The sequence below is a fragment of the Pomacea canaliculata genome, linkage group LG6, assembly GCF_003073045.1.
Source record: "Pomacea canaliculata isolate SZHN2017 linkage group LG6, ASM307304v1, whole genome shotgun sequence".
Taxonomy (NCBI): Eukaryota; Metazoa; Mollusca; class Gastropoda; order Architaenioglossa; family Ampullariidae; genus Pomacea; species Pomacea canaliculata.
The window spans coordinates 11,472,540-11,493,913 of NC_037595.1; the positions used below are offsets into that span (position 1 = coordinate 11,472,540).

The following is a 21,374-nucleotide window of genomic DNA, read 5'->3' on the forward strand; positions in this document are numbered from 1 at the left end:
TTCCATTTCCATCCCGGTATGACCAGAAATGTAATAAAACACATAAGGACATATATTTTAGCCGCGGAGGCAGTTAACGAGCAGCCCTGTCGCCACTGGGAGAATTCAAAGCCTCTATCACCGTATTTATCTTAAAGGGGGCGTTGAGAGAAGAATCCTCGGCTATGCAGACGACTTGCAAGAACAAATTAAGTGCCATGCGCTCGTTTTGCCATATGTTCATCCGCATTCTTCAACAATACACCTGCTTCTTATCGCTCAAAACTGCTTACCCGTGACAACATGTAGCACTTCCTCTCTTCCCCCTCCGCAATCAACACACGAAACGTTAGGAGGAGGAAACGAACGAATGAAAGACAGAAAGAAAAAAAAAAAGGAACGAAAAAAAATGGATGGGCAGTTAAAGAGCAATATATCGACGATAACAGAAGTCTCGTCTTTTTCAGTTCGTTATCCCCAAAGTCACATAATTGCTCGTTCGCAACACTCCTCAAGAGAAGACAAGCCCTTATGGGTTTCTAAGAACTCACGTTTTCATCCGAGCTTTGAGTCGGGGCTTCGCCTGCTGGGATCCCGCTACACAGGCCATTAGTCTTGAAGTGGAATCGCCCGCAGGAAGTCTGATACTGGCGGCAGAGTACCCGCGCATGGGGTGTCGGGAAATTAATTAAGAGGGAGACGTTTTAATTTCCTCGAGGTCCTCGTTGCCTGATCCAGACTTTACTTTGAACCAGCGCAACATGAAAGTTTCGTCTGCTTGCAGTACCTTTGACCTTTTGCGAAAGGGGCGACGGGAGTTTACGAAGCTGACTTTGAACCGACGCCATGTTTTGTTTGTTTATTGCGTTTTTATACTGATTTGAGTTTCCTGGTGGACATGGGTGGTTATATATGACATCGTTGGTGTCAAAACATCGGCAAATACTCGTCCTCTTTTAACTGTCTCTATTTCTTTCTTCATAAATCCTTCTTTCCTTTTAACCCCTCCGCTTTTCTTTTTCCTTGCATTTCACGCATTTTGTTATGTATGTGTCTATGGTTCATTGACTGTAACACCCCAAGCACGAACAATTAAACAGAAAAAGAGAAAGAGGGAGAGATCATTAAATTTAAGCGTAGAACAAAAAAAAACCCCACTTTAATAAGGGAATAAAATAAGAATACCAATTCCTAAATATCTAGTAATGGCTATAGATAGTGTTTACCCGACTTTAATCTTCTTTAGTTTATAAAATCTTAGAAAACACGGATCCAGACCAGAAGATGGACATGGACAAAAAGCCTACAGAATGGTCAAAAATTTTAATAAAAGAAATGCCAAAATGATTTGTTAAGTTTGTGTAGCTGTGCAGACAGGTGAATCGATTGAACGACAAAATAAACAACGAAAATAAATATTTAACCTCCCTCTTCTGTCCAGCTTGCACTCACACTGTTCCTGAAGTACAGCTCCAATATTTGCAGAGCGCCAATAATTAAAGAGTGCGGACTCATTTCCTCTGCGGCTTTAATCTCTTTCCCACCTGCAGGTCACCGATGGCTCCTCCAGCCCTCAGCGCACGCGCACACAACTCCTTGTCACGTGATACGAGGGTGGATCGCGATGGGGTGCAGCGAACGGGTTAATCACGGGGTGTGTTTGAGGGGAACGGGTGCGATGCGAAGATTCTTGAGTAGCCCGCAGCTTGATGAAAGACTTTATCATTCACCCTTCAGCTGTCCTCATCCACCCGTCACATTCGCCAACAGTCAGTTGGTGACATTTCCAAGAACTTCGACGAAAATAAAGTTACCGCGGATTTTTATTAGAATTTTATTAGAACTGTAAATCCGTGAAAGTTTCTCCTAATTAAAATAAGGTAATCTGAGGGGAAACCGTGCACGAGTTCACAGGCAAACCAATGTCAATGACTGATTAACAAATGAAAAAAAAATTAAAGAAAAATGAAAAAGATAATTATCATGCTAAACGAGAAACATATTCACACGCACAAACACCACAAGAACATACAGAGATGCATAATAAATAATACATCATTCATACATACGGACAAACATTCAAACATAAGAAATTGGAAGCTGGGTTGGTCGAGAGAGAAAGAGGGGCTGGGAGACAAGGGGGGTGGAAGTCTGAGACGAAATGCAGGGAGGGACAGGGAGGGTAATGAGGTTCGCGCCATTCTCCGGGGCATTGCGATGGAGGAAACGCGTCTCCGGGTGGAGGGGTGGAAAGGGGAAAGGTAGGGAGGGGGAGACGCAGCGCTTTGCACACGGCACACAGCACGTGGGAGCGCTGCGAGTCGCAGACAGGCGACGCCCCGGCCTCGTCGCTGGAGGGTTCTGACGACTTAACCAAGTGGCCATTCCACGCCCTATTACCGGCGCCGCCATAAAAACGAGCTTCGCTTCTCAAAACTGAAACTTTTCCATTCCACGCTTCGCCGCTAGTTCTACCCTCATCCCACCCGTCCACCACCCTACCCTCCTGCGTTCCCTACCCACCCTCCACCACCCTTCGTGAAAGTAAACTGTAGACGTCCTTGTGTGTGACGTTCCTCGTGATCGCGTGGACAATGGAAAGGAGGAAAGTTCCAGATTACTGAAGGGCACGTTAATTTTTTTGACCCTAAGAAACCACTCTTTTTTGTATTTAATAGACAATGAGAGCGCACCCGAATTGAATAGGTTTAGAAATTAATTAATATCGAACTGTGCTCGCTTCTGGTATGTTTGTGTCCTGGACCTGAGGGTTAATAGTTTTGCATATTTGTTTTTCTAAATTAACTCAGATGCATTCATTTCTTTTCAAAATCTGCTTATTTCTCCGCCATTATTATCTTCGTGTTATGTATTATTTTAGCCTTAAATGATAGTTTCTTTATTATCATAACTCCAGTTGTAACAGACCACAGCTTCACAAAAATCTCTCTCTCTCCCCACACGCCCAACTCTCAACCCTCTCTCTCTCTGCCCAGGTTGGTCAGTCCGGTAAAGAAATTAAGACCAAAGCTCCATCCATAACAATCTTATCTGGTGGCGAAGCATTTGAAACACTTCGCCATAAACAAACATCCAAGTTGGACACGTCAAATGCCCACGAGAAAATCCGATACCTACTTCTTGCCATCGTAGTCGACCACCAGCAGGAGAGAGAAGCTAGCCCTATAGGTCAGAGGGCAAGATGTGGAAACGGACACCTGGCTGTTTTCTAAATTCCTGCCTGAGGAGAGTACAGGATCGCGATCCTTCTGGGATTGGTATCCCGCTGGCCTGATGGGTCCGGCATGCTCTCGTCATCGAGGAGAATGACGGGTGAGAGTAGCCAGTCTCCCGCTCGACAGACTTGATGACAGAAGGGTCAAACTAAGGAGGCAGATAAGCAGGAAAGGTCATCTCAGGAATTTTATGGGCTGGTTTCCACTATTTGTTGAACCACAAAAATCTGCTTGTGAGTACTCGTCCTGTGCTGAAGTTGGGGCGAAGGATGTCATCGCGGAGAAAGTGGAGTACCAGAAGGAAGGAAACACAAGCAAAACAAAACAAAAACCTAGGAAGGGAGGAAGACAAAACTCATTAAGTGATTGATACAGAAAATGTGTTATCGGGGGAATATCTCAGTGGCAAATAATTCTTGGGCCATCGTTAAAGCAGGTTTCTTATAGATATTTATAGTACGAGGGGGGGGGAACTCTTTCTGACTTAACTGTTGAATCTCACCGACACAAACACTACAAAGATTTTTAAAATTTTAATCGAAAAAATAACTTTACCGTCCGCATAAACTCCATGAGCAGGAAGTAGAGGATAGAGCAGAAAATATTAATAATACTAAAAGCTAAAGTCTATTTGGAATTATCCTGCGTGGTTGTATGGGCGATAAACGACTAAATAATATTAATAATCCTTTATCCGAAATCGGAAACTTAAAAAAAATAAAGCAATATTTTTAAGCTGACAACGGCTCTCACAATTAAGCGCCATTCCTAAATGAAACCTTTCAGCTATTTTCAATTATTAAAAAAAAAATCAGCGAAACATTCGTTGCTCTAGGTTAATTGAAAGTTATTTTTTCCATGCGCCAGACAATCATCCAACGACCCATTTTTCTCCTTCGCACATAAAGTCTTTTCCTAAGTACCACTGCCACGATGATCACCCCTTAAACGGTTTTGCAAGAGACCCGCTAATAGAGCGCATAGCTTACTCTCCGACCCTGTGAAACTCTACCCGCTTTTTAAAGCGGTCTGCCATCCCCACCCTTCCACCCGACTCCACTTCTCCCAGATTTTCGACTAGCCCAGGACACCCGCCAACCACCCTCAGAGCCAGCTCCGGGGGAAGAAGGGAAGTCGACAATGTTTTGACGTGCAGCTGACAGATCATGCGAAAGTCTAGACCCACTTCTTCCACGACACCGGAGAGATGGGAAGATGCCGAGAAAGATGTTTCGACTTCAGGCGTATTGCCGCGGTTCTCGCAGTTTCCAAACATTTTACGCATAGATTGCCCGCTCGGGCGAATCTCATAGGCCCGTAGCTATAAACAGGAGGTAATGCTACCTTGGAGGTAGCTATGGACTGGCATCGGGGTGGAAACAATCTTGACGGCCGACGATTTCAATGAGTCCCGTCCTGTGGACATTGGAGTTCTTTGGGCTTTGAAGAAGAGGTAAAGTAACTCGGGAGTATTTAGGAACATGCCTTCTCCCCTATTCAATTTTTTTATATTTTGCAACACAGCTTTGATTGTACAGATGGACATGGATCAGAGTGCTGTCCTAGTCTAACATTTGAGGCAATGGTCACCAGGTCAGACGCTATACTTCATGAAACGATGTTCTTCGTGAAAAATGCTTTCGCAGGATTGTTGTGGATCATAACTGGCAGGCATGAAGAAAAAAAAACAAACTTGCAAGTATTCAAAAACAGAAAACACTTTCATCATTCTTAGGATGAATTTAGCATTATTAAAAGAATGGATTCAGAGGTCTCATACTTTAAACGCTTGCTCGTACTACCAATAAATAAATCAACAAAGCACTGCAATGATGGAAAGAAGTGACAAACAATGAATACTGTTGTAAATCAGTAACTGACTACAACAGAAAACAGAAAGCAAGCGAATCTGCAGGAAAAGAAAACGAAGCCACACCACCACCCGGGGCTTAGAAGCTTTAGCCGAAATGGCAGAATTAGTAAATTTATTGTACATGGATGTTCCTAGTGAAAGGAACAGATTTCTGTTGGCCTTCTGCATACGAGTTAAAAACCAGATTGCAGCCACCGCGATGTAATACCACATGTGCATGGATGCATGTTTTAACACTCGTGATGACGAGAAAACCTGTTCTTTAACTTAATTTACACCTGTTGTGCACTACTACACTTATCTTTTAACGATATATCTCTCTCCCTCTTTCTTTTACTTATATTCTAGCCCCCGCTCCATCTATCTCTCTCTCGGTGTATAATCTTTTGCAAAAAAAAAAAAATTGTTTGCGTTCATGTTGGGGTGCATAGGATTCCTACTGGTCCGACCATCTGTCTTTTACGAGAGCCTGAATTATTTTTCATCGCTCGCTTCATTTCGAAGACAGCACAGTATTTTGCTGGGGACAACAAAACAGAATGTCTTCACTCAGAGTTGAGTAATGTAGTCTGCAATATACTCATTATTGTCATCTCCCATAATCAACTCCATGCTGCTCCTGTGATGACTATGTTATCGCCAACACCCTCACCAACAACAAAATCCACCCGCATCTAGCAAGAAAACCCAGTGAGACATCCGAGTAGAACTGGTGCGATAATATTGTAGCGAGTCACAACAAAAAAAATCCCAGCAACCTGACAATTAAACACCCGATTCTAGCAAGCAGGTTTTATTTCACGAACTTGGTAAGTTCTAGAACAGCAGAAAGTTGTCCTCGGAAATCTGAAATCACAGATGATTTCTTCTTAACATTTAATTGTAATTTTGTATTTTCTATGGGCTATGTTGTTGTTGTTGATGCTGTTTGTTTGTTTTTGGTTGTTTTTGTTGTTGTTGTTGTTGTTGTTGTTGTTGTTGTTGTTGTTGTTGATGAATTCCAGGCTCGCCTTCAACACTCTCGTTTTAGGTTTCTTTTTGCTGCCGTCAAGCATTTTTTGAAAATAATTTCAGTAAAGCACGGATGCTGTATGGACGACGGAGAATACCAGCCTCACCCGAACCTTTTAAAGCAATTAGTCCTGTGATTACAAATTAACCAGCCTCTCTATCGAAAACCAGATCAGTCAGCTAACACTGAGCGGTTTTCTGAGGGATTACACTGTACACGGGAGGACCTCAGAGAAGCAGCGAGAAGAACCAACCTCCTCAACGGTCCTTGGACAAGAACTGTGAGAAAAAAGCGAAAGCGATGGAAGGGGGGAATGTAGAAGAGAGGTGGCCGAAGAAAGTAGGAAGCAGAAGGTTACCCGAGAAGTCACGCTCAATTGAAAACAATTGCGGCCCGCCTTCGGGACAATTTGCGGGAGGAAGTGGAGGAGATGAGAACGGTGATTATGTCGCGAGGGCAAAAATGAGTTGTGAGCTTGAAATTTTTCTGTCTTTCTTGGCTGCCATTTTGCCGAGTTCCCTGCGCATAGTCTGTCAGTATGTTTTAGAGCTCCACCGAAACAAAGATAAACTCCTTAGTCAGCAAAAAAAAAAAAACAGAAAAGGAGAAAAATTGTGAGCTTTCCGTGCCTCTCAAATGGTGCTTGAAATGTTTGAAGAAGATAAATAACTCGAAATGAGAGCCTTACCTGTCACTTTGTTATTTCTTTAGCTATTCATTCATTTCTTTAATCCTTTCTTCCCTTTTCTTTGTGTCTGGATACTAGACTTGCTTCTCGTTACTAGTTTATAAGAATTAAGAAGCAAAGAGAAAAATAAAACATAAAAACTTCACCTGTATTTGACATTGATTAGTTTCCACTTTTCTTAAGAATTCTGGCAAATATAATTTTCTGTGATCATACCGTGTCAGAGTCGCTACACCTAGTTCTTAACTTTTGGCATAAATGTGGGGTTTTTTTCTCCTCCCGTCCTATTTTTGAGCAAAACTTTCTTCACCCGAATCCGAGGCAAGAGAACCTCGACGAGTCTGGATGCAAATTTCGCTTGCAGAAGAAAGAAATATAACTAGGCTGAGTGCAGACTAGCGTGGAATCGCCCCGGCGACTTGAAACCCAAGGCAAGAGCCAGCCTCGCCCCGTGGGAACCGAGGAGAGATAACTCAGCATCAACACAGTACCGGAGAGGAGAGGGATGTTCATTTAACGAAAAAAAAAAAAAAAATCCCCGAGTTTTACTCAGCCGAAAAAAAGGAAGTTTCTAATTATTGTAGACCAAATTCAAGCTTATTTTCATCATCCCGGGTTGTAATCTCTACCACAGCCATTCACAAATCGGAATCTTTAAATTTAGCTCCCTTCTTCTTCCCCACGGATTAGTTGTCCTAGGTTCAGATCTCGTCACAGGAGAATTGATTTTTTTCTGCATCTATTTACAGGACCGGCATCTTTGCCATGATAGCTGTTGGCTCGGTGTAAAACATTACTTCTCCCTCACTCCTTCCCCAGCAAGTCAAGTGCAAAGAATTGTAAATGAAGATAAGTTAGGAGTTATCCAAATTTTTTTTAAACAGTTTTCTCGGACACCATTTGTCTAACTAGTTACGAGATTGCTCAGATATTATCATAGTGATTTGTTATTATTATCTTTTTTGTTGGGGTGAGCCAATGTGTTAATAAACAACACGTGGAGATGATGATAAGAGAGAGAGATTATTTAAGTATTCGACGGAAAACAAACAACTAACCCCACACAGATTTCGTAAACATCAGTGCATCCTCGTGGGGGTCTAGAATGTATGGAGGTTGGGGAAGGAGGGTGAGAGCAAGTTAGTGGCCGCTTGCTTGATGAAGTCGTCGTAATGCTTTCCCGATGACGAGGCCGTTAAGGCGTCGTCTTGATGACCTCCTGAGCATGCGCGCGCGGGGGCACTCGGTGACCCGTGACTCGCGGCCCAGCACCGCGGCTCGGCTTGCCAACAAAGCAACGAAGTGTGACAGGGTGGGCAGATGCCGACGCCGATAGCCGCACACGTGCATCTCGTGCCCGGCCGTGCACCTGATAAAATAGGACGAGAGCACGACGACGAGCGGCACGGGTGGGGAGAGTCAGTGGAAAATTGCCTGCTCCAAATATTTCCCAAATTTTCTGAACATTTTCAGATGGAGCAAGAACGAGGCGGTGTGTGTGTGTGCTTATCGTCTAGAATAAGATTTACGTTTCAGGATTATTATTGTAAGAATGTTTTCTTTCGCTTTGCTTTGTTTGTCTTTCACGGGAACTTGTAGCTAGGGAGGAGGCAGGAGTGGGAATGGGGGCGACAGTTATTTACATTTCTCAGTCTTCGTTTCACAATAGCTTTCTGTGACTCCTTTCGTGAAAAAGTAGCTAAAGTAGACCATCGTAGAACTTATTCAGCTTTTCGATAAGTGTTTATTTTGGATTAAGACCTTCATAAACTAGTAACCTCTCCTACCAAAATGGATAACTGGTTTATCCTTGCATCCTTGGATGCGTATCGCATCTGTAATACATCCTGGCAAAAATTAGCATGGAGTAGTTAAAACAACAGAGAAAAATCTTTCCTCGAGAAAACATAAGTAGAGGTCTATACTGCCATGAGAATCAATGAATTAATTCGCGAAAGAATGTGTGCAGCTTTCAGTAGAGAAGCCTTTACAACACACTTGCTAATTAAGTGGTGAAAGTAGAGATAAACAAGAAGAAAGAAGAAAATGTAACTCAAAATAAAAATCATCTAATTACTTAAATCCTTTTGAATCACTATTAATTTTGAGGCATTGAAATTTGTCAGCCACGTTTTTTAAAAACAGAGAACAGTTTGTAGTGACTAAAACCATCTTCTTTCGACATTCAGAAATGTTATTTGCTAAAAAAAAAATGACAAGACGGTTTGCAACAACTCCACATTCTCTGCAGCTGAGTAATAGTCAAGATCACAAACCGTATCGGACTAGTGGCAGTTAATGTTATTTGTGTTATTAGGATGTCAAGTCAAGATCAGTTTAAATAAATAAATTGTAAATAAATGCTGGTGTAGTGTACTCGTTTCTCTAGCTCGTCTCACCGCCTCCTCAGTCCAAAAAAGCAACGTGCCAGCATCACCATCTGGATGCCATCACATTTCAATCTTCGGGGTGCCGGGTATGTACGAATTCACTAGACCTTACACCTCGTGACACCACTGAATATATTAGCTGGAATATTAACCCTATTGTTTTTCTCGAGGTAATCAAAAAAAAGCGAAGGATAAACAATAGGTAGAAGGCACTCTCATACCTCGAGCTCGGTAGACAGAAAGACAGCAGGAGGCGGAGAGACAATGTGAAAAGATAAAAACAAGGAAGATGACTTTTGCGAGGAGCTGAGCAACTCAGCACATCTGTCAAGGCTGGTGTTATTCAGCTACACCTACCTAATGTGTTGTATTTCCAACTGTGTAATTGCTTGCCACTGTTTTTACTGATGAGTCTATTCCAGGGTACTTTCTAACATTATCGAGTTTCTTTTTACTCTCAGAAATTAATGAATAAAAATAGTTTCCTCTGTAAAACTCTGTCGAAAACGGCTAATTGTAGTGTTCTTTTGTGAACATCAACAGCTAGATGTTTATGATCAAGAACTTTAGTATTTCCCACAAGTGTCGAAGAAAAAAAAAAAGAGTATGCCAGAGTGTGAGAACTTCGGTTACAACAGTGTGATTTGTCACTACACATTGTCTTCTATTTTTATTACAATATTCCATGTTCTATACCTTCCAAAAATAGCATCATTAAGTATTACATTCGTAGTTTTAAAAAAATGTCTCTTAAATACAATTTTGATAACTACTTCGATAACCAGCGAAGTGTTGCAAGTTTTGCACTGTACTGTAGCATCTGCAGTTTCTTTCTCCATTTCTCTCTCTCTCTCACACACACACACATCCGTAAAACTTATCGCTTTTCTCCATGTGGTAGCATTTGGGACTTTAATTCTTTTTTTAATTTTTTTTTATTTTGGAAACTTTTTTTCTCCAACCATACTCGTCTTTATATAGCGAGTAAAAAATTATATTCTATTTAAGAGTATTAATTTTAAAACATGTTTGTGATGCAATGTTAAAATTTGGATAAAATTCTGCAGCCCCATGTTTTCTGCAGATTGATTGTTTAACGAGCTTTTAAAAATAAACAACAGATAAAACAGTACCACACAATAAAAAATTGTCGATAGGAAGAAGAAAGGCAGACAAAAAGACAAAGAAGGAAAGAAAAGCTTATCCAGCACAATCGAGACAGTTGCTCAACATGGCTTCTTGTTGCACCTTCAACAAACATGGCGTGTGAAACACAAACAGATGGAAGATGATAAAGACGACGAGGAGGTTGAGAAGCAAAAAAACGAGCGAGCTTACCATGTAATCCGAGCCGCCGCTGGAAGAGTTACCGTCCGTGCCGCACGCCGCGCCGTCATCCGCGCGCGGCACTCGCGAGCCGTGCAGCAGTTCCTCCAGGCTCTCGATGTACTCGATGGCGTTGCGAAGGATCTCCACCTTGGGCAGGCGCTGGTTGGGGTTGGGACACGTGCGTCTCTTGAGGATCTCGAAAGCCTCGTTGACGCGCTTCAGCCGCCTCCGCTCCCGCATCGTCGCCGCCTTCCGCCGGTCCACCGCCACCGTCTTCCGCTTGCACGCCTTGCAGGCCCACAGCAGGCAGCGGCGGTTGGGGCCGTGGTAGCCAGGGGCCAGCACGTGAGGCACGTGGTCGTCGGAGTCGTCGTCGGAGTTGAGCGACCCCGTGTCCTTGTCCAGCAACGCGTCGTCGTCGATGTCGTCTCGACCTCCTTGACTCAGCGCGGAGCCCTCGTCGCCCCCGAGGAGACCTGCCGGCGAGCACGGCTTGCAGGGCGAGGCAGCGTTCACATCCTGGGCAGATTTTTCCGAAGACAAGCTGCTGGGTCCTTTGCGGTTATTGCTGTTGTTATTATTATTGGTATTGTTGTGGTGATGATGGTGGTGATGGTGGTGAGTGCCATGGACAGCCGAGGCGTTGCTGCTACTGCTGTTGCTACTCTTACTAGGGATGTTGGCGCTGTTGTTGCTGCTGCTGTTGCTGCTGCTGTTGCTGATGTGAGTTTTGCCCTCCGCCTCTTCTCGACAACTTGCCGTCCTGTCTTCTTTGTTCAACGACAGAAAATGCTTGTCTTTCTCCTGCGAGACTGCAGATCCGACTCCTCGGCCTCTGAACTCCAACGACATCGGGTGTTGGTCGGGGAAGTAGTGTTGCGATGAGAAGGGGGCAGCAGGGTACCCGTACATATCTCCATACTGGCGTGACAGACCCCGCGGGTAGGACCCCCCAGGATGGGGAGCGAAAATGTCCTGAGGCGAAGCATGGGCGTAGGACATGTCCATCAAGCTACGCGGGTCGGCAAGGTCACTTCCGTTAAAATGTCCTCCACCAACACTCACACCACTGAGAGAACCACCCCCGCCTCCACCCCCGCCACCAAAAGCAGAGGCGTTGTGGTCGTAGCGGCAGCTGCGGTAGTCGGCCATCATCATCATGGTTGGTTGTGGTGTTGCTGGCGGTCTACAGCGGTGTCTACTTCTGTGACATCAGCCCGAGCGCCACCCGGGTTTCCCTATGAAAAGATTACAGAAGAACGAGTCGAATCGTAGTAACTAGCTGCAGGCAGAAAATGTGTTTTCATTCGGGAAACTATTGCAAAGCTAAATTATCAATACAGAAAATGAATAGAAACACGTTTATGCTTACTCTGTAAGTACAGACAGTTGTCTGGAGATGTTAGCTTCCTTTTATATATATAATGTTAGGCAACGGGTTGCAACGGCACCTTTACGTTCTATTACTGCTTCTGCCATTTGTATTTATCTAGTTAGACAAATACTCATTTTCAACGATGCTACATATATTTTATTAGCTCTTAAGCCTCTCTATTTCTTTCATTTCTATTTCCTTCTCTCCTGTTCCTTTCCTTTGCTCGACCTATGCAGTTCTTGATTTAAAATATTGTAATAGACACAGACGATGAGAACAAAGAAAAATATGTCAACAACACAAATGTCTCAGGCGAATCAATGATCATCAGAGAAGAAAGAGAGACTTGGGAAGACAAACAGACAAACAGACAAGAAGGGGTGGTGGGTATTCTAATACAAAGATTAATATATATATAAACTCAATGCAATGACTTTTCTTCTTTTTTCTTCCCCATCATCGTCAGTATTTTTTGCTGTTTTATTTCATCTTTAACTTATAAACCTACTTTTTTATAGTTCTCTTTAAATTATTTCAGACAAGTTTCTTGAAATATGAGAATTCTGAGTCCTTTCAGGCACACACCCGTAGCCTCAGAACAAAAGTGATATTTGTCTGTTGTATTAGTGTTGTTATGCCAACAACTCTGCATAAACTAAGATGTTACATGCATGTAAAGAAAGACTGTGACACTAGAGGGTTCACTGTGTCAAAAGGGTCTTGAGTGACGCCGACTGTGGATTCTTGTCTCAAATGTTTGCTTTCCTACACCACACTTCCTCCTCTTTCATAGTTTTGCGAAAGTGTTTAACAGATATAGTGGCTGTTAATGCGTTTGCAAGCCTCTAGTCTTGACAGGAATCTATCAGGCCCTCCTCTCGGCACCACAGCTTACCGAACCTTTCATGTCTCCTTTCTCTCTATCCCTTCAATCAGTTAGCGGGTGTTTATGTAAAATGCATGTTCCTGGGGTGGAGATAACGGTTAATGATAGGATCTTTAAAGTGCACCGAATGCTCACAGAGAGAGAACACTTCTTAAGAGTATCCTGATGCAAAAGTCAAGATTATCCCGATTATTCACTTCGATGAGCAATGTCTATGGTTCCATTTTAAAGAAGGAAAATGTTTAGAGTTTAAAAAAATGTTGTGATCATGCAGACATGTAAATTTTTTCTAAAACATACATAAATGTGTTAGTTTCTGTCATGACAGCTAGGACTGTAAGCATAGCTATATTATTATTTTTGTATTAAAAAAAAACTAAAAATATTCATGCGAATAAATGCACTTACGGAAGGACAACATACTCTTTTAGGACTGACCTCGGTTCCTTCCTGATGTAGGTCAAGTAGCCAGCAGACTTGTCTCTGAGATGTCCTTCTGTAAACGGAGCTAGACCAGCCACATCCTTCGACTTTTCAAACTATCCTGAAAGTGTGAGTGAGAGAGAGAGAGGACACTGGATGGTCTTAGAAGACTTTCCAAGATCGCATCAACGCCTTGGACGCGGTGGAAGGTTTTGAGGAAGAAAGTTGTATCACGAGCGACAGCAAAGATGAACTGAGAGAGTTTCTTCCCTGCAGCACTTAGCTTCCATTCGACAGTCTGGGTTCATCGTGCCCACGTCTGGAATGGCGAGATTTGCAGACGCTGCCTGGTAATGCAAACCTCTCGGCAGGGCAATGAAAGCAAGTGAGATAACGAGTGCCCACGCTGGCTATCGGTCCCAGCTTGACCTGTCAATCACTGTGCAGGCTCCGCCCTTGCCAGACCACTGCAGCCAGTCGCTGAGCGGCGTTCAGAGCTGATACCCAGGGTTGGCGTGGAGAAGGTGGAGCCAGTTGTCCGACGACCAAACAGCAGACCACATGGGAAATGCAATGAAACTAGTGCAAGATATGCAAAGTGAGTGTGTGAGTGTGTAGAGAGAGAGAGACAGAGATGGGGGATGGTAGGCTCTTTACCTTGCTGGGGAGAATATGTATGTTTATTCGCTTAATACGATTTTTCTGCAATAAACAACAGTCTTATCACAGAGTTCATTGCTTCGCTTCGCATCCCACAGTTTTTTTGTTTGTTTGTTTTTTTGTAACGGCTATGAACTGACTTCTATTCTCGTGGTTCGGAGGATGACTGTGAGTGGTGCTCAATGTAATACATGTACGTGTGTCAAGTGGAAGAGAGTAAGAAAGTAAACTAGAGTACCTATTTACATCTAAGGGTCCCAAAGCCCTAAAAGCCGTGTAAGTGGTTCACTGTCACTAGGTCTCGGGGTGTGAATCCCACGCACTTCTTCCGCTCCTGTTTACTCTGATAAATCCGGAAACCATCAGCTGGTTTAGTGGTCTCAGGCCCTCTTGCCTCGAGGTTTACCAGGACAAAGGTGACTACTCTGGTCAACTTCTGTCCACGGAAACGCTTCTCCGGTTATAAACAATGTTTATCTTCCTAATCTGATATGTGGCATTTGGTATTATGAATGTTTTCTTCGAACTACGCCACTAGAAGTATCATCAGAGTCGATAATAACTAATTATTCGGAAAGTTGAAAAAATAGTGATCAGAGCTATTACATCAGCAAAATATGGCGGACTGGGACAGATGGGAGGCCACCTGTGATGGACAAGGTGCGAAGCCGTTGAGAAATCGCTATAGAACCGTCCAGTGAACTTATGCCTCCGTTCCTCGAATATTTATCTCATCTTCTATCTTCCTCGATCTCTTGTGAAGCAGACGACCACGTGTTAACTTGCAGAGGAGGTACCAGAACCGCTCTGTGAGGATCAAGCGAAACCACCAACAAATATGCAAGAGTGCTTCTTCTATGCTTTTCAATAATCTCTTCTATGTGAAGGAATGGTGGTTACCACGGACAAACAAATAGTAAATAAATAAATATTATTCGTATGCTCAAGATGTGTTATTACGCTTGACAGTGTGTTTACTTATTACTGATGTGTATTCAGATGTACTTGAGATCGTGTATTAATTAAAAATAGGATTAAATCCTTTATATTATAGTATACTGTGTTTGTATTGGATGACTAGTTTTTCAGCCGTGTAAGAGAGAATTCACTTGCCCACTGAGTGTAGGACATATTCTCACTCATCCCAGGACCAACAAGAAGTGAGAGTATTCTTTCATGTATTTATTTACTTGGTAATCGTTTATTCCATACTTTTAAATAGTTTAACCCAAGCCAACTTAACAGTGTAAAACTTAATTTGAAACAATATCTTTATTGCAATATTTCCTGACCACCAATGTTTATCTTATCGAGTTTACAGGTGTCTGAAAAAGTCTCTGCTGGGGTAGTAGAGAATCACAAATTTTCCAGCAAAATATGATCTCGGCCCCTCCTCACGTCGGGACTTTTCAGACTAAACCACCAAATGAAAGCAGTCTAGGCATCCTTGGGAACCACGCAAGGCGGAACAGTTGGCCCCTAATTAATTCCAGGCTGGTCCTCTTAAGGCGGTGATCAAAGAGACTGACCTCGCTACGACGATGTTGCCGTCTGGTCGTTGTCACTTCAGCTCACGTTGTGAGTAGCGAGGGCTGAGAGAGGAGAGCAGAGTTACGGTAGGGAGGAGAAAGAGGAGGGGAAGGAGGCGGGAGAAACGGGCGGAAATGACGTAACCGATTAACTCTTGGGCTTAGGACTATCCACCCACTACTTGCTGAAAGCAGCAAACAGGCTTTGATCCGGGGTGAGAGCGATTCTCGCGAGATAGCGTGGCATGGTGCCTCTGCAAGAGGGAGAGAGAGAAAAAAAAATTGATTTATTAGCGTCGTTCCGATCTTGAGCAGATAAAGTTCAGGATCGGAATTATTGCGGATACGCATCGTTGATAGGCACTTTTTTCTCTTCAACGCTCGACCCTCTGGTGGGGAGGAGGAGGAAAACCCAAGAACTCGACTGCCGGAGATTGAGATTGAGGATAGAAGATATCGCGAGTTTTATTTTCTTCTTCTTCGCTTTAGCTGTCATTTAACCATCGAATAACAGGACTTTACGTGCACTTGTAGGGGAGGGGGATGCGATGCCTTCGGACTATGAAAGTGATATATACTTAAAACACTTCATGATGGATACAATTTTCGAACAGTAAGAAACAAAATGAGAAGTCTAAATGATGAGAGAAGAGTGAAACAAGCAAATAAAACAAGCAGAAACCACAGAGAGAGAGAGAGAGAGGTGGAAAGCTAGTCTGACCGAAAGAAAGAATTCAAAATGAAGTCAGTCCATTGAAATTCATCTTGTGTAAGCAAGAGAAAAAATAATATATAGTGCAATTCTTCGATGAGAGAGGGAAAGGGAAAGAATGCGAGAGAGTTGTCACCCTTTTATCATTGGATAATGCTAGTTGTTGTCTTTTTTATTAGACGAAACCAACTTGAACTTTTCTGGAATTTAAGCATGAAGCGGATAGGCAGTCAGAAATAATTTATATCGGATATAGGAGGGTTTAAGAGAACAGACACGAAGACATGAAGACATGAAGAAGACATACCAACAAAGATATGTGGATACAAATGGTTGCAGTTTGTAAATAGCCGCATAGATAAATAGAGATGGTTACATTAGCAGGTCATTACAAGCGGATAACCCCAATACACGAAAGAGATTTTTTTTCAAATTTGAGAGAAATTTTATCTCTCATGGACCCAGAAAAAACAGTCCTTTTTTTAAATTTACACAATAATCGATGCATCAACGTGAAAATTAAAACTTTTAACAAAGAATAATGTATTAACATACTCTTAACGAACTTTGCTACACCAACACATTTTTTTTAAAGTCACTAGCACTTAAGACTTACCTCGCGCCTCTAAAACCAACCTTAAAAACGGTAGAGAGCTGAGGAAGACTGCTCATTTCGTTCCATCCTACACAGGCTCTACTCCTCAGCCCCCTCTAACCACCCCAAAGCTTGATTTGTCTCGCGTGTGCGTAGCTCGGGGCATGCGCGGTGCGGTAGACGCTTCAGTGACGAAGGCGGCGCGTGCGAGTAAAGATGGCGGTCTGATAGCCGAGGGGTAAATTTCAAGCATTAAATTTGTTCCCGACTGCTTTTTCGCTTATGGCCGAAATTCCATAATTTGTATTTTACTTTGGTTGCCAGCTCGCGCTCTTCCCTTGTCAGAAACTAGGCGTGGCCTCTGATTATCAAATAATATAAACTGATTACCTACCCCGCCAACGGGTTTTATTTACCTTCTGAGTTTTATCTTCGTTCTGTCCATCTCATTGAATGAGAAGCGTGCAAGGGTGTGTATGTCTGATGTCGTTTCTCTCATCGCCATTACTTTCGGAAGGTCTGGTGTGATTAAACATCTCCATTGTTTTGTATACAGAGAGACTAGTAACTGATGTGAAACGAATTTTCCAGACATGACACTTTCCCCACATCCCTGAGGCGCCAAGGAACTCGATGATGTCATCAGTTTCTACATTCTGACTAAGTAAAAAAAAAATATAAATAAATAACATGCCTGCTACGCCATTAGCTTCACCTTGCTGGAAGCAAAAACAAAATGAAAAATATGACCTAGGAATCGCGCTCGGTATTTTATTTTTGGAGGATATTCAGCCGAAATAGCCGAATTTTTTCTTTCGTTTGTACTTTTTGTTTCTTTTCTACTTTTTTCTTTTTGTTTTTTACTGTAGGTAAATCTAGAAGCACAGTCGATGACTAGAAATCGTTTACAAGCATACAGAAATACGCAACACTAAATTGAAAGAATTCATTTGCAGTGATCTTAACTACCATAAATGCTAGGTTGTCTTCTCCTCACCATCTCGATTTGTCCTTTCTATTCTGAACTTATCTAATGCATTCTTCATTAGTTAACATTTATAATCTTCCTGCTCCAGTGGTTTTTGTTTTTGTTTTTGTTTTTGTTTTGTTTTTTTTTTTGTTTTTTTTTTTTTTGTATTAATGGTGGGGTTTTATTTTGCGATCTTACGAACATAATTTCCGTCAGTGTTACGACAAAATCGCTTATATAATACAATATCATACATGATAAAACATTTTTTCAATTACCGACAGAAGAGTAGTTAAGATATAATGCATGACATTAAATAGACCGATGCATTCTGTTTTACTTTTATAAGTGAGAAAGACTATGTCATGAAGTTGCCACGAGCATTCCTAGACCCGTCAGTTATAAAACTCGTGTTTTGTGATAGCCACTTCTGTTGCTATTGTGATTGACACTGTCACTGTCATTCTGCCTGTCTGTCATCCTTTTATTTCTGACTTCGTTTATCTAATGTTTGCCTTTCCTGCCGGCGGATGTTAGCTCTCTCATCTCTCATCCCCGATAAGTAATACTGTCATGTGATCAATAGAGTTGTCAATATATTCTTTGTAGAGATTTGTGCATTACTTCATTCCTCACTCACTCACTCACTCACTCACTCACTCACTCACTCACTCACTCACTCACTCACTCACTCACTCACTCACTCACTCACTCACTCACTCACTCACTCACTCACTCACTCACTCACTCACTCAAAGCCAACAACTCAATTAAAGCGGCCGCTTTCTGAATCCACAAGCCTCCTGAAAACAAAAATCCGCGCTACTCTACTTGCTGCCTAGAAGCTTACCATCTGTGTTTGGGACACTGGCGAGTTTATTTATTCTCCTGAAACAGAAAGCATGTTAAAACCACCAATCCTGCTACTTTCTTTGATAGCACTGACATGACTTATGTTCAGTCTACCCTCTCCTCCTCACAAGGCACATTCAAAAGCAAACCGGAAATACCTTGAAAATGACCTTTTCAGGTGTTTGAGTATCGCAGTATCGCTTTCTCGTGAATAATGGTAATAACAAGGTACATTTCCATATTTGACAGAAGGTTCAATGTCTTTATAAGAAAAAAAAAATGTACAAAGAAAGGCAAACACAAAATTCATGAAACACTCGTAGAGAGAAGTCCAAACGCCTCCCCAAACAAAGGAAGAGACGCATTTAACAACTATGGACAGAAGCAGACGAAAGACTGACAGGGGAAAGGAAAGATTGAGGTAGCTCATAGAACCGGTAGAAAATGTAGATCATAGTAGAGCCGAATCACCAATCTTGCGAGTTCCTCATCAATCCGCTACTTCCTCTTAACAATTAATTTTATCTCGAAGCCCCGAGTTCAAGTGTGAACAATGATTTGTTATTATCTTTACAATTGCAGAGCTTTACCTGGAGACCTTTGTATACAAGTATAAATGTCCCTGAATAATTCTTTCAAAGTTTGTCTATATTTGGAACCAACAAAGAAGTAGACGAAAAAGTGTATAGAAGCGCCCATGAAAGACAATATTTCCATGATGCTTACAAGAAAGAAATGTGTGTTAAAATACCTGCCTACGCCATAAAAGTCAGGAAAAGACACACACAATATTCTAAATATGACATTAGGGATGCAGACGATCACAAACTCCGTGGACAGGGCAATCAGCATCTTAGTGAGCACAACTTCTTTTTTCGACAAAGCCGAGGAAGCCGCTTCCCTCCATTTTATGACTTGTCGCAGTTTCACTGTCATGGCAACAGTGCAGCCAACCACCACGGTGATAAACAAGCCAGGAAGTAGGAATCCGAATATGGTGCCATCAAAAAGGTCGACCATTTTCTTGTTTTGTAGATAAAAGCGACTTGCTGCTGAAACCTGGTGGAAAGACGTGTTGTGAGCGATGTCGACAATGCAGATGACTGTGTACTTCTCTATGACCACGTAGTAGCCCAACGTGATGATCAGGCAGGACGTAGTCAGAATCGCCGCCATAGTCTTTGTCTTCAGGACGGTCTGCGAACGAAGAGGACTGTAGATACAAAAACATCTTTCACCGGCGATCACGGCAGTCACGAAGGAAGATGCGAAGGGGATACCAAACAAAACCAATAACATGGTTCTCTACACAAAAGCTGTAGAGAGGACCAAGCCTGAAGAAAGATAAACAACATTATTTTCGTCATTCAGAGAAAGAATGGCGGAATAACATCTTTCTCTTCCTGACAGGTGTGTAAAGTTTGCGTATTTCATACAAAGTAAAGAAAGAATACAGAAGAAAGAAAAAAAAAGGTCAACGACAAAATGTCTTTATTACCAAGATCACAAAATGCTTAAAGTTGGACAAACAACTTTATTATTAAAGACACAGGGTGACTCTGTCAGAATTTTCATCAAGGACCTACCTGGGCGTGTTTGGAGAAAAAGCGAACGAGCGCTCGCCATACAGGAGGAAGATAAAGGCGAGATACAGGAGGTCAAGGAAGGTCAAGGTGAAGAGACACAAGGTAGTTCTGTCTTTGAGTCCCTGCCTGTAAAACACAACGAGGCTGAGACAGTTGGTGGCGCCGCCAAACAGGAAGAACAAGGGAACAGCTAAAGCCGCCTTCACACGGTCAGCGATCACCTCCACCTCGGCACTGATGACGTCATCAGGATGGTCCCAAGAGCTGACGTCAAGAGACTGCAGCACCAGGCAACTGTCCTGATGATGTCGATGACGAGAGTTGAGTCGAAATGTTAGACGAGTTTGTTGTTGGTGGTCCTTGGCCAGGTTTACTGGTAGATAGGTCCATGATTACTTTGTGTAGTGGATAAAAGTAACTGATTAAACATCCAATAATGTTTCTTTTTCTCGGCGGTAAGAGGAAAAAATCGTATCTGATTTCTCGAGAATACCAAGCATATCATGTGACTCTTAAAGACCAATCATTAAACGATTAATAAACTTCAGTGAGCAAAAAAAACGCGATGCCACTGGTTTGTGTCGCTACCTCTTTCGATTCTACACGAATTGAGTACTTTCAATAAAGTCTTATTATTGTCAGAACCGCAGTATTACACGTTGATTATATAAATAGCTGTTTTATTTTACCTAGTTGTACTAACTGCATATTTTATGTCCTACTATTTTCATCCAAGAAATTCCTTTTTTCACAAATATAAGCTGTATTGGCAAGAACTCTCAGATTAGAGGAGACGTTTACACCCTTAGCATCACCCTCAGACACAGCAAAATGGCAAGTACTATATTTACAGTAACACATTTATCTAATTTCTCTTTATGAAATGAAGTAAACCCATTCTAGACCTGTAAAAAATATCACAATAGCTTTCATTTACTTTCTCCCACATGCAGTAAGAATCTGTCCGAGATCACAAAGTAAGCAAATACTCAGTGCTTGCCCAAAGCAGTTTTTCAAAGTTGTTTCGACAGCCACCACCTGACATCTGTCAAAGGAGCCTTTTATACAGTTATATATTTTTATAATCATTAGTTACGATCCAAGCGTGCAACAAATGGATGTTACTTTCAGAAAAAATATTTCTATATAAAAGAATTTTTTTTAATTTTTGTTTTATCAAGGAAATGTCAAATATTATTTCCCAGTTTTTAAATACCCGTCACAGTCTCTAAGACAACAAACCATATAGTTGCTGAAAATTTGAGCGCACGCATGCACA

At 42.2% G+C, this 21,374-nt stretch overlaps 1 protein-coding gene across 3 annotated transcripts in view; it reads right to left on the minus strand.

Annotated features, from left to right (window-relative positions):
• The window catches only part of LOC112566867 (ras guanine nucleotide exchange factor P-like), a 30,265-nt gene extending 16,679 nt beyond the window's left edge, over window positions 1–13,586 (minus strand). Inside the window, exons 1-2 of one of the 3 annotated variants that reach the window (XM_025243275.1) lie at window positions 13,207–13,586; window positions 10,517–11,745 (exon numbers count right to left, since the gene is read on the minus strand). In XM_025243275.1, the coding sequence (XP_025099060.1) occupies window positions 10,517–11,668 (1,152 nt within the window). In that variant the 5' untranslated portion in view covers window positions 11,669–11,745; window positions 13,207–13,586. Of the gene's footprint in view, window positions 1–10,516; window positions 11,746–13,176 lie in introns of all 3 variants that reach the window. The other 2 variants (XM_025243276.1, XM_025243274.1) reach the window with 2 other exon arrangements.
• Window positions 13,587–21,374: the final 7,788 nt, after the last annotated feature.